The 13,165-nt window shown below is 53.5% G+C and overlaps 1 protein-coding gene across 3 annotated transcripts in view; it reads left to right on the top strand.

Annotated features, from left to right (window-relative positions):
- MORN5 (MORN repeat containing 5) overlaps positions 1 to 12,041 on the top strand; it is a 29,343-nt gene extending 17,302 nt beyond the window's left edge. For 2 of the 3 annotated variants that reach the window (XM_046023447.1, XM_046023446.1), the window contains exon 5: positions 11,911 to 12,041. In XM_046023447.1, coding sequence (XP_045879403.1) covers positions 11,911 to 11,990 — 80 coding nt within the window. In that variant the 3' untranslated portion in view covers positions 11,991 to 12,041. The remainder of the gene's footprint in view (positions 1 to 11,910) is intronic. The other variant, XM_046023448.1, reaches the window with a different exon arrangement.
- The last annotated feature ends 1,124 nt before the right edge of the window (positions 12,042 to 13,165 follow it).

Here is a 13,165-nt window from a genome sequence, read left to right as displayed (position 1 = left end):
TTCCCAATGGTTAAAGAGATAACGCCACCGCTTAATCGTGCTGCTCTTCAAAATAGCACCAACTTTCCTTCAATCAGAAACAATGGCTTGGGCTTCTTAAAAATATCACATACCAGTGATTATTTGCAGAGAGGGCCCCTTCGCGTTTGAACCTGTGGGTTCCAGACAGAATTTAAAATCAAGATCACCAGCCTCATTTGAATGTATGCTCAGTTCGATGGACAACGGGGGGGGGGCGGGGGGGGGAGTCTGAGTCGGGGGTCCAGGAAGAGACCTGGCCTGTGTGACTCGGAGGCTCTGGGAGGTGGTGGATGACTCCCTCCCCACCCCCAACCATGATGATAGCTGACCTTGACTGAGCATTTCCCAGGCACCAGACACCCAGCTACTAAGAGGGCCGGGAGTGTTCCTGTGATCCCTGCTTGACAAACGAGGAAACTGAGCCTCAGAACTAAGGCTAAAGACTCTCCCCCAGGAAATGGCAGGAACTGGGATTCACACTCGGGCTTATCTGCCTCCAGAGATTTTCCCCTCTCCTTTCCCCTTTGCCAGACCAGCTCCGAGGTCATTCCATCCAAAGAGGCAGGGGCCTGGAGCGTCCAAACCTCACGGATCTGCTTCCCACCCAACTTCAGGGAAGTTGCATAGTGAACACTTAGAAATGAAAGACGGCTTAGTCGTCTGAGGCTCTCTGGCATTATTGAGCCGGTGAAAGCTGGAAACATCCTGGATGTTCAACAGGAGGGAACGGAGTAAACAATACGGGGTGTATTCTTTTTTTTTTTAAAGATTTTATTTTTTATTATTTATTTGACAGAGAGGGATCACAAGTAGGCAGAGGCAGGCAGAGAGAGAGGGGAAAGCAGGCTCCCTGCTGAGCAGAGACCCCCCCCCCCAATATGGGGCTCGATCCCAGGACCCTGGGATCATGACCTGAGCCGAAGGCAGAGGCTTAACCCACTGAGCCACCCAGGTGCCCCAATATGGGGTGTATTCTTACACTAAACCCGGTACCATCACTAAAATGGCAGTCAGGGAATGGGTTGATGGCTGTACAAAGGGGCGCTCTTTTATTTCAGAGGAGAAAGCAGGACAACAAAAGCAACCAGCATTTACTGAGTGCTTACGATGTTCCAGACCCTGGTCTGATCACGTCGCATGGTTTATTTTATCTCACTTCATCTCATCCCCATGGTAACCCTGCGAAACGGCTGTCTTCATTATTCCCACTTCACAGATGATGAGACTGAGGCGACGTGAAATGTGTTGCCCAGAGTTACGTGGAGGTTAAGCGGCAGACCTGGAACTGGGCCCCGGGGGCCTAGCTGACTGAAGGCTAAAGATGGCCTTTGAGCAGGTTCTGGAGTTCACTCATGAGAGAAAGAAAGAACTGGAGGACCCTCCTCAGAAAACTGCAGCGGTAATTCTTTTTCCCTAGATAGTTCCCCACATTTTTGCTCCAAAACTGGCCAAAGAACGAGACTTTCAATGCTGCCTGCAAACCAAGACTCCTCGAATAAGACTCCTCAAATTTTGATGCCTTTACCTGACCAGTGAGAAGCCTGAGGCCCACACGGGGCAGATCACGGCCCGCGTGTGGGAGCGTCGGAACGAGCTCCGGCTGCCAACCAGGCCTCCTTCCCCAGAAAACCCGGGCTGTCTCTCCACAATGCTTCCCTCGCGGTTTTGGCAAAATGGCCCAGCGAGTCTCCTACACAGGCCCTCCCGCCGTCATCTCTCCGTGACACAAAAGGCAATTTGCCCAAATGTGATAATCACCTGGAGGCTGGCACGCAGGGCCATCCCTGCCTTATCTGTGGTATTGTTCGCAGCTCCGTAATGAAGGCTCTGTGGAGGGATAATATCACACTTGTAACTGCCAAAGAAAATGCCTGCACAGATCACACACCCCTGCCAGCAGACTTGGGCATCTGCTTGAAGGAGGAAGGGAAGGAAGAGAAATGATGAGCTGAAAACCTCTGCTGTACTGGGGACTCACTCACCATCTCCCAGTCTTTTGAGGAATATATCATCACCTCTGTGTGGCTGCTGGGGAAACTGAGGCTCGCTGACAGGTGCAGCTAGGGAAGGCAGGAATCAGGATTTGAACCGAGGCCTCCCTGACACCAGAGGCCATGCTCTGCACTGAGACGGGCTGTGGCCTTTTCTGAATCCTGAACCTCTATGAGAACCTGGGCAAAGATTTAGAACTTGTCCCCAGAGGAAGACACTTGAACCCACCAACAGAATTTTGCCTACAGAGGGCGGAATCAGCCCCGGTGGAGGTCTCAAAGGAAAAACAGCCCGTGGGGGCTTACTGCCTCTCCCTGACATGTCAGAATTGCCCACTGCTCCCTCTCTCCCCACCTCAGTTCCACTTGATCTTAGCCAAAAGGCCGAGAAGCGATCTCCCCACCCCAGTTCCAAGAGCCCTTCCAGTGGTGTGCCCTCAGATTCTGGCAACAATAAATCCCCGCCCCCACAGCAGCCTCCCGGAGGCATCCAAAGGACACAGCTTCCCCTTCCGCTGGAGTCAGCCCCGGGCTGGCCAGCCTCGTGGTTTGTTTTGTCTCCTTGTATAGAAGTGAACGCAAGGCCGATGGCAAACTGTCCTCAGGCACCCTCCCACCTGCTTTTGATGCGGATTCCAAGACTGGGCGGGAGGCCGGCAGGTCGCCCATCTCTCTCTCCAGCCCTTGGCATTGTTCCTCATCTTCATCATTTCTTATCCGCCTAGAGCCCGGGACCTCTAAGGCTCCCCCCAGACACGGGTCTACACCAGGGTGTCCCTGGGGGGCCGGACTCTGCACCTGCCCTTCCAAACCAGTGTGGGCCAGGAGAAGGAGACGAGTACACAGTCCTGGGATCTGGGATGGGGGCTCTCTGGACAGAAGCGTGGGATCTGCAGGGGGTCTAAGTGTACAAAGACTAGGGAAACTCTTGCCCCTCGACATAGAGTTCTGAAATTTAACATCAACCCCCAAAATAAGTATATGGAGAGAAGTCCAGCATAATTCTATATTCCTATCATGTTTATGTTAATGTTTAACGTGAAACATCACATATGAGATTCTTTCTCCCCAACACCGGGAGTGCCCCTGCTTTGCCGGTGCCAGAAGCCAGCAGCACAGAGGGCTGGGGAAGTGGGGAGAAGAGCCTGAGTGTGGTTGAGATGCTGTACTGGAAAAGTGGTGTTTGGCTAGGCCTTCAAGGATGAGAGGTGGGTTTCGCTAATGGAAGGGAAGGAACAAAGCACAGAGAGATGCAGGAACAAAGGGTCCCCAAGAGGGAGCACCTGAGACGGGGTCTCGTGTTGGGGGAGGGAGGAGGAGTCAAGAGGGGTCTCCTTCCAACAGGGATGGACAGACTGGTCTTTGACAGGTGTGTAGGAGTACATCTGGGCTCGGCATTCAAGGCACAGGGACCCAGTGTGGGGCAAAGAGAGCCTTGAATGCCATCCTTCAGATAGGGAGGACTAGAGGCATGGTGGTGACAGAGAGGTTTTTCAGGGAAGCGTGGTTGACCGAGGGCTACAGGTCTGGAGATGGTCTTGGGTCTGCCCCTGTGCCCACTCACTGACTAGGTGAGCTGGGGCAGATGACTTTACCTCTCTGAGTCTCAGGACCCTCATCTGTGAAGTGGGATGCTAACAGTGACTGTACGAGATTCCTAGGCGGACTGAGTTCTAGTCTGCTGGTGCGTTCTGCAGATTCTTAACATCCTAACACCCCTCTTGGCTGGCCCCACCGCCAAAGCCTTAATTCAGCCTTTAGTATCTGTTAACTAGAGGACACAGGTCCCAGCTGCCAGGCCTGTCACTTCAGCCCATTGTCCACACACAGCTGGAGAGCAGAGGCGGAAGGGAGCAGTGGTCAGAGCAAAGGCTCTGGGGCCCAGGCCAACAGAATGACCTTGGCCTTGGCACACTGCTTCCCTGAGCTGCCTGTGTACAGTGGCTGGGTATCATGAACATGGGTCGTGAACCCAAATTCAACTGTGGGTGCTTGAAAAACAGAAGTGGGGAAGCAAGAAGAAGAGGAATACGAGGGGCGCTGGTGGTCTGGCAGCTTCCTTCCACTTGCCCACAACGGGGTGTGGGGAGATGTGAATCCCTGGGTCTCTGGACCTGTGTGCCTCCTGTTGGATGAGCAGCCTGCCACACGCAAGATGTTCTAGTATTTCAGATATGCCTTTTTTTAACAAGCTGGCAGAGCCTTTGGACTTCAACAGCAGAAATGACTCTCTCTTCTGACCGTGTCAGAATACCAACTCCCTAGCCCTTCTTGGGATGTCCTTCCCCAGCATGGGGCCTTCTTCCTCTTTTTTTTTTTTTTTTAAGATTTTATTTATTTATTTGACAGACAGAGATCACAAGTAGGCTGAGAGACAGGCAGAGAGAGGAGGAAGCAGGCTCCCCGCTGAGCAGAGAGCCCGAAGTGGGGCTCGATCCCAGGACCCTCAGATCATGACCTGAACCGAAGGCAGTGGCTTTAACCCACTGAGCCACCCAGGTGCCCCAGCACGGGGCCTTCTTAAGAGATTTCCAAGGGGCGTCATGACTCAGGACGTTTTACCCTTCACCAATGGACTGGAGCACCCAAAACTCCTTTCTGAACAATACCAGCTGTGCATACGACAATTGCTGGCGAGGACTGCGTGAGATCGGGTGTGCGAGGTGCCCAACTCAGCTCCTGGCACGTTCGCGTGTTCCCTAACGCCAGGTGGCCCTTCTCCCGCTCAGACTCACCCCTTCCAGGCACAGCCCGAGTCCAGTCCTAAGTCTGACTCTGGAGGCCTTTCCCTCGTCGTTTCAACATTTTAGAACAAAAATGTATCTGCACTCCCCCGTTAAATATATATATTTTTGCTACTAAAACTTTGAAGGGATTTTTAACATTTTGCCTGGTAAATTGTTGGGCTGTCAGTCGGGCTGTGATTTCTAGAGAGCCGTGTGCATATTGGGGAACTCTTGCAAAATGAGACGAGCAAGGCTACAAACAGATTTCAAGCGTAAGAACATTGTTTTGATTTCTAAATTTAATAATTCAGTCTGAATGCGTTAACTAGATAACATCTTAATTTCCGTTTTTGCAGTCTCCCTTTCTGTATTTTAGAAATACCAAAGATTGGTTTGGTGTCCCCCAATCTCTCACATTTGAGCAGGCCTTGAAAAGCTGTGGATACTGAACCCTGCCCCTCTAGTTCCCAGGGAGTGAAGCGGCCTGGGATAATCCACTGCCCCCCTCCACCCACCCAGCCCAGAAAATGCTCTTCTACAGAGAAAATCAAGAGCAGCCCCAAGGCTTCCCCTCCTACCCCGCCACAGGCTCTGCCCGGGCAACGATCCCTTAGTCAATATTGGCCATGCCATGGCCTTGGCCTCTGGCCACCAGCACTGCCAGCAAAGTTCAAAGCCGCCTGCTTGTCAGGAGCTGTGATGACGAGGTGCGGGCGGCGCGGCTCGGCTCAGGCTCACACAGCCCTGCGTTTGCACAGAGGGTGGGGCTGGGCTTTGAGGGTGGCATTGCCCACGGGCTAGGGCGCCAGGTTTACCAGGCACCTCCCCTCCCCGCCTGGAACCCCAGGCCACACAGGAGCCGTGTGAGAGTCAGTCTCGACCCCAGGAAAAGAGGGCAGCCCGCATGACAAAGCTGGCCTGCCGGTGTGGGTGAGCGCTAGGCTGTCGCTGAGGGAAGGAAGGACTGTCTCACTCAGCCCCTGCTCCAGGATACACTCAGACGCTATCGCACACTGAGTGCCACACACACACGCTGCGCACTCGCACGCTCACAGCACACACCTGCTCATGCTCACTCACACACCCACACTTACACTTAGGGAGGCTCTCACGCACGTTCACCCAACTGGGTGGAAACGCGGCCGTTTGTGGCCGTGCACACACAGTGTGAGTGTGGCTTTTTCACTAGCTCTATGAGTCCATCCCCTTTCCTGAGGCTAAGATGCGTGGTTTCATCTCGGTCCCTTCCCTGTCCCAGCGGGAGGAGCTGCACAGCAGTGGTGACCGCAGGTGTGCTCGGCTCAAAGGCGTGCCAAGAGGTCACAGAATCGGGCTTGTAGGCGCCCGATAACCTAGATCCGCCCGTTTGCCCTCTCTGGGCTCGCCTGCCCAAGCCTGCCCACCTCACTTTGAACAAAAATCAGTGGCTGAGCTGTGGTTCTTGATCTTTATGGTGCTGATCCTTGTATAAAGACTCCCTCCTCCCCTACAGGAACAGGAAGTCCCAGGGTGCTCTGTGAGAGTCCCTTAAGAACACTCTCTTGCAGGCACCCAGTTAGGGAATGAAAGATCCATCAAAGTGGGGATCATAGCTCCTTCTTTCTGGGTGTCATCCTGGTGCTGCTCACTCTGGTTCTGCAGGAGGTCTCGTGAACCACGCCCCCAACCTCCCCCAGTCCAGACAAGGAGCCCAGCCCAGCTCAGAGACGGAGAGTGGCTTGTCCAAGATCCCCCAGCAAGTTGGTGCCAGGGCTCAGCACTGGGACCCAGAACCACCTTCCATTCTATGCTGAGCTGCCATGTGCACCCTGGAGTCTCACCTTGCGAAGACAACCTCGGGCTTCCTTTTGCTTTGGGGCATTTCCTGCGTGCCAGGCATTGTGCTAAGCACTTTTCAGGAATGACCTCACTCGCTCCAGCAGGCACTTTGTTGGTAAGGGAATGAGACCCACCTGCCCACGGTCTCTGAGCTGGTGGCACCCAAACTCCAGGGCCCGTGCTCTTGGCTGCCTTCCCGCTGCCTCCCTGCCAACCACCTGGGAGCTCGCATTGCCCCGCATTTGTTGGAAGATTTTTAGGATCTCTTCTCCCCCCTGCACTGTGCCGACCCAGGGATTGCCCTAGTGACACGGACAGTGACCCAGCTAGTGGCCTGTGCAGGCCTGCCCGTCCCCGCCCCCGCGCTCACTGTGAGGCAGGCCCCAGACCAGCCGGGGCTTTGAGCATCCTGAGTGTGCTTGGTGCCCCAGAATGAGCCCAGACCACCCCTCTGTTCTGTGCTGTGGAGCTGCTCCATCTGTGGCCTCAAAACACACAAAGGAAACAGCAGGCTTGGCCCTGTACTTGGCATATGGACTCTGTCCCCTCAGGAGCTCCGTTTGCTGAGGGCAGGGAAGAAGTTCTTCCCCTCTTGTCCAGATCCCACAGGGTAGGCCTATTGCTTTCCTGTCCCCAACTTTGCATTGCTTTATTCGTTCGTTCACCAGATACTCATTAAAGACTTTTAAGCGCCAGACCCGCCCCAGGCTCTGAGGACCAGGAGTGCAGTTGGGCCCGACTGCCTGGGGCTGGTGAGGGCGGTGGTGACCTCAGCAGGAGACGGGTAAGATGCCATCCAGGCAGGGTCCCTGGGGGTGGAGGACTGCCAGGAGGGCTCCGGGGCCTAGGCGCCCACATTCGCCAGCGGCCTCAAGTTTGGAGTGTGGCAGCTACAAAAGAAAGCCACGTTCACCAGACACGTCCAACCTCACATTCCCCTTCCTGAGCCCACGGCCTTTAGTGCACCGTGCGCTTAACACTGCCTTGGAAGAAATCCTGGAATGACACGTTTATATTGCCTTTGGTTGTTTGTGTTCAAAGCATTTGTTAATTACACATGTTTAAACGACACTGCAATTGGTACACTGTTGTCCAGGCCTTTCTTCACTTTTACATACACCAAGGCTCGGAAATGGCCCCTCCCAGGCCCCCAAAACAGTATATTTAAGAGGCACAGAGGCCCTGGTGTGCACGGGCACAGCGGGGACTCCCCTACAGCAGGGTGAGGTGAGCCGGGCGGGAGGCAGTCTGGAGAGCAGAAGACCGGCCTTGAAGTCCAGGTGAAGGCGTGGGGAGCCTTTCCAGGCAAGGCTTCTCAGCAGGGACGTCCCGTGGTCAGATTTGGCTTCTCTCTCACCGCAAGTTCCTTTTCTTCTCTATAGGAAGCCCAGTTCTAGTGATTGGTGAGATTCCTGGGGGGGGGGGGGGTGGTTTGGGCAGGGGAGGGGGTTCCATGGGACAGTAAGGTCACTTCTAAAGCTTCAGCCCAGAATAAAGAAATCTTTCTGCCCCAAGGGCAGACAGACCTGAACCTGAAGAGTATCTGAGTGGAACCTTTGGACAACACCCCTTGCTGGGTCTCAGTTCCCCTCTGTACCCCCTCTCCAGCCCCCAAGCACAGGGCATGGGGCTCATCCATTCCTTCCTTCCCTCACTGAACAGATACGGAATAAGGACCCCCAATACCACTCACTGGTCGGGAGTTATGCCCCATCTCCTTGAGGGCAGTAGTCACAGAATTTATCTGGAATTCTTCTGCTAAGGAAATTTGTCTCTTCTCCCATTTTTACCAATACTTTAATGCTGGCTGTTTTACTTTGTAGAAATTCAAGAACCCCCATCGATGTTTCTAGGAAACTAGGAATATTTTTTTTTTCAACTCCCCAAATGCATGAAATTAGCAAGGCATTAAGTTGGAGGTTAAGAGAAAAGACAATCGTTTCTTATTTTCTCGATTGTCAATACACATTAAGAAGATTCGGGAAATACCAAAACAGAAGAACCTCTCCCGTCTGTCCCACTGCTCAGAAATGACTATTATTCACATGCAACGTGTTATTTTTAATTTTTCTTCTGGGCACGGTTTTTTGCAGATTATGCTGTCAATGTAATTTTGTGTCTTGCCTCTTCCCACCTTTTCATCATATCAAAAACATCTCTATGCTACCATACAGACTTCATAACCCGACGTTTTCCAGCGCTGCTAGATCAGTTCCGCCCCCCCACCCTGCAGCCAGACTTGTAGCACAATAACCTGGCCCACGGACCCCGTTTAGAAATTAGTTGTTAAATGAACACACAACAACGTCAGCCTTCTCTTGTTTTAGAAACACAGATTATCTCAGTTTCCTTGATTCTAAATAATACTGAAGACAAATAGATTATTCCCTTAGGATCGTGTCCCAGAGTGGAATTGTGGGCCAACAAGACCCAAACTTTTCAAGATAAATGCACCAAACCAGAAATCTCCCTCCCCTTCCCTTCGAAACCACCAGCAATTGTGTCCAGGGTAATAATTTACAATTGATTAAAGAGTTTGCGGCGTGGTTCCCCCCCCCCATCTTTTCCCCCCTTCCTCTCCCCCTTCCCTCCTGCCGAAAAGGGGGGGAAATTATCTGAGAAGGTGAAGATGTTCTCAGACAATCATATTAACATATTCCAACAATTGCAATTTGCAAAATAGTAATCACAACTCCCGGGCTCTGGGAGGCATTAATCAAAGCGGCAGGTTTAATTCCATTTTAAATATTGATGAAACGTGCTTCGGCAGCCTCACCCTGGCGTGGCGGGGCCAGGGGAGCCCGGGCGCCTCCGCGCAGAGGAGGTGGAGGGAGGGTTGGTGAGCAGCTGCCGGGAGGGGAGGCATCTGTGATTCAAATTGGTGGCTGTGCCGCCAGGTAGAGAGCGAGAGGGGTAGTGAAGAGGCTGTTAAGTCCATTGCTGTCAATTTGTAACGATCGGGGAGGGGCCTGAGGGCTGGTTTTGCACAATACCCCCAGTTTGTCTGGTTTCAGGGGTTAGCACTGAAGAGCTTGCAGCTGCACAGATTCGAATAGCCCAGAGACTTCAGAACTGTAATTATCAACCAGGCTGCTCGCGGTGTGGCAAAAGTGGGCTTCACCAGCGCTTAACTCCTTGTGTGCCGCCGCTGTCCCCGCCCCCGGGCTTGACAGCCACGCGTGGATTCCCCAGCAGCCTCCCTGGGGAGAAACTGAGGTCCACCTGCAACCCAGGGCAGTCCTCGAAGGCAAGAGTGTGCCTCTTTCCTGAGGTCACATAGAGAGGAATAGCAGGGAACAGGCAGAGGAGGCTGGCTCTGTGGGGGGCAGCCTCGCCCCCTGGCTCCCTTGTCACCCAGCCCCATCAGCCCCAGGGTGGGGGCCATCTGGCTTTGGATTCCACTGGCTGTGGAGGGGAGGCAAGGCGCATCACCTCTCTCAAAGGGAGGGAACCTCCACTACCCTTCTGAGCTATCGCCAAGACTCCACAAGACGGGTGTTTGCAAAGCGCGGAGTGCACAGTAGGCTGTCAGTAAGCCCCTGTCTCTCTGATCCTGGGCGGCTGCTTTCCCAGAAGAGGAAGGGGGCAAGGGAATCTGGTTGGGAGGCAGAATTGGGGCTGGCCCTCCGTGTTTGAGCTCTCGGGGGGTGCCCTTGGTCTTGGGCTACTGCCACAGGTTCCTGAGGAGGGCAGGTAGTCCCATGCTCCCATCCCTTCGGGGAGGCAGGTCAGGAGAGGCGACAAAAGCCACTCCGGGGTTGTAGCCCTGAGGAGAACGGCGTGAGGACAGGGGTTTGAGCTAGTCCTCTGTCCCTAGGGCCTGACACGGAGGTGAGGCAGGAATGAGGCAGGGACAGCTATGGCCCTCGGAAAAGAACTCCGGTTTAGCTGGGAGTCTTGGTTCATGAAGTGCAGGCATGACCGCGAGACCCTCCTCCTCCTCCACATTCTCCACGAGTCTGGGAAGGAGAGGGCCCAAGGACGTCTGTCCGGGCGTGGGAGGTGGCATCCTTGGGTGTCCTCCCCAGGAAGGGTGGATAGTAAAACGTCACAAGGAAGCCACCGCAGAGTATTAGGCAGCAATAGGAAGCAAAGACCGAGATGTACATTTAGCAACAAGAATAGATCTTGAAAATGTAGTGTTGAGTGAAAGAAGTAAGACACAATGAGACTCACAGCACAATGCCATTTATGGTGGCAAATTAAAACCACATTCGCACACAAAACACCGGCACACATTTTACAGAGCTGCGTGCATGTTTAGGGGCATATATCCCACCATTAAAGTGGGTCTCTGTCAGGGCTCGGGGAGGGGCTGTGTGTGGGTTTGGGGGATAATGGGGGAAAATAAGTCCTTCCCCAGAGAGAAGACTGTGGTACGGGGGGACCAAAGGCAGCATTTCACTCCCTCTCTCTGAGGTTTAAAAAACAGCACAAGCTTTGCAGTCAGACCAACGCGGGTTCGCATTCTGGGTTCTCCTGCGTACTAGTCTGTGGGCGGGTGACTTGATCTCTCTGAGCAGCTTGTTCCTCTGCAGAATGGCAGCATTGCTGCCCGCAGGTGCTCACCAGGGTTAAATTAAGTGAGATCAACGAGCATAGGGCCCATGGGAACATCAGTTCCTCTTGTCTATTCTCCACTGAAAGGCTCCGAGTCAACAGAGGTGTCAGGTTCCCCTGGGGAGTCTTGGATTCTTAGAAGGGTCTGTAGTGAGGAGTGCCTGGGTGGCTCAGTGGGTTAAGCCTCTGCCTTCATCTCAGGTCATTATTTCAAGGTCCTGGGATCGAGCCCCGCATCAGGCTCTCTGCTCCAGCAGGGAACCTGCTTCCCTTCCTCCCTCTCTGCCTACCTCTCTGCCTACTTGTGATCTCTGTCTGTCAAATAAATAAAAAAATCTTAAAAAAAAAAGGGTCTACAGTGGAAAACCCAGGAAGGAAACAAAGAAGAGCTGAGCTCCGGCCCCTGGCACTACCGGCAGGGCCTGTACTGGCTGTTGAGGGGGTGCCCTTTGTGGGCATCAGATGGGGCAGATGCCCAAGCAAGTTGCTCTCTGGGTGCCTGTCGGGACTGCCCAGCTCAGAGTGGCCACATGACCTCGTGCCTGCCTCCACCAGCGATATCCACCATCAGTAAATCCATTTGTGTTCAATTTCCCCAAGACCAGGCATTCGTAGGCAACTGGAGGATTTGGGTTTTAGTGAAAGATTTGTTCCTTCCCAGCACAGAGCTGGCCTGGCCCCTGAAGCCACACCCCTGTGCTGGAATGCAGTCCCAAGATGCCGACTGTGGGTCTCCCCGCACAGAGAGGCCCAGCAAACCCCAGGCATGACCAGCCCTTCCTCTTCCCCTACAGATGATGATGAGCACGAGTGGATCATCAGGACGTGTCGCAAGGGCTGGGATGAGATCGTGGGTCACCGACCCAAGCTGTGAGCGCTGCTGCTGGTGGAGGTTTCCTCTGCACCGCCGTGGCCAGCCCTGGGGGCAGCCTGCTGTTCTGGACCCTGACTTTTAGCTCGGGAATAAAGCCTTTCTGCACTCAGTGGCCCCAAGTGTACTTTCTTGCAATGATTTCTTAGGGGATCCTCATTTCACCGGTTTCAGAATTACCCGTGAATTAGATATTTCTGGGCCCTACCCTAGACATGCTATTCAGAATCTCTGGGAATGGGGTCTAGCAATGTGCGTTCCCAAGTGCCACTCCCTGAAGCATTCTTATTTTCCGTATCTCTCAACATCACCCCCAAGATCATGTGTCAGCTGAAAACCAGAAGAGGAAGGAGTGGCATGTTCTATGGCCACACTTGGGCCACAGACATCCTGGATCTCTGTATAACCATCCCTCCATAGAGGCTGCTGGATCCAGCAGCCCATGCTACCCCCACCCCCATGCTTTCTCCCTGGCTCACCAAGAGCTGCCAGGAAAAGGTGGGCCTTCAAAGGCTCTGACAAGGTCTGCAGGGATAGGAAATTGTCCCTCAAACCAGTGAACTGGAATTAGCATGCTAGGCAGAGTTAGGAGTAGAGGGTGCCCTGGGCACACTCAGCTGCTCCATGGCGGAATCCTAGGAGTTACTCCTCCCTTCTGGGGCAACAGGTCACCTCTATAGAACGACAGGGTTGAGCTCCATACTGTGCTTGGAAAACAGAAGGCACATTCATGTCAAGAAGCACACACACAAACTATTTCTGAAAGATACACATATATCTAAATCAACATTTGATAAGTGGATTGGAAGAAGGGAGAGGGGAGGGGCAAAGATGGGACCAGGGATGGTGGATGAAACAACTAATAAAGACAAGGGCCCTGTAGGGGTGAGGATGATGTACACCCAGAGCTCAGGTTTCTAAGCAACTCTGTGCAGGGCGGGGCACGACCACTCCACTCCCCCCATCATTGAGAATTTGGGCTTGAACCAACAGTTCTGCTGCTAAAAGAAAAGTGGCCCAGGAGCGAAAAGATGTTCTCTCTCACTCCCCAGATGGTGTGGTGGCTCTGGAACCCAGTAAGATCCAGTAGGAGACCCAGTATGTGTCAAAGCTAGAGACTTGTCTCCTTGTCTCCCTGCCTCCCATCCCATATTCCCCTTGACTTCCCCAGACCAAAT

The sequence above is a fragment of the Meles meles genome, chromosome 11 (genome assembly GCF_922984935.1).
Source record: "Meles meles chromosome 11, mMelMel3.1 paternal haplotype, whole genome shotgun sequence".
NCBI classification, from domain to species: Eukaryota; Metazoa; Chordata; class Mammalia; order Carnivora; family Mustelidae; genus Meles; species Meles meles.
Note: the sequence above shows the minus strand (reverse complement) of the source record. Positions and strands in the feature narration are given on the sequence as shown.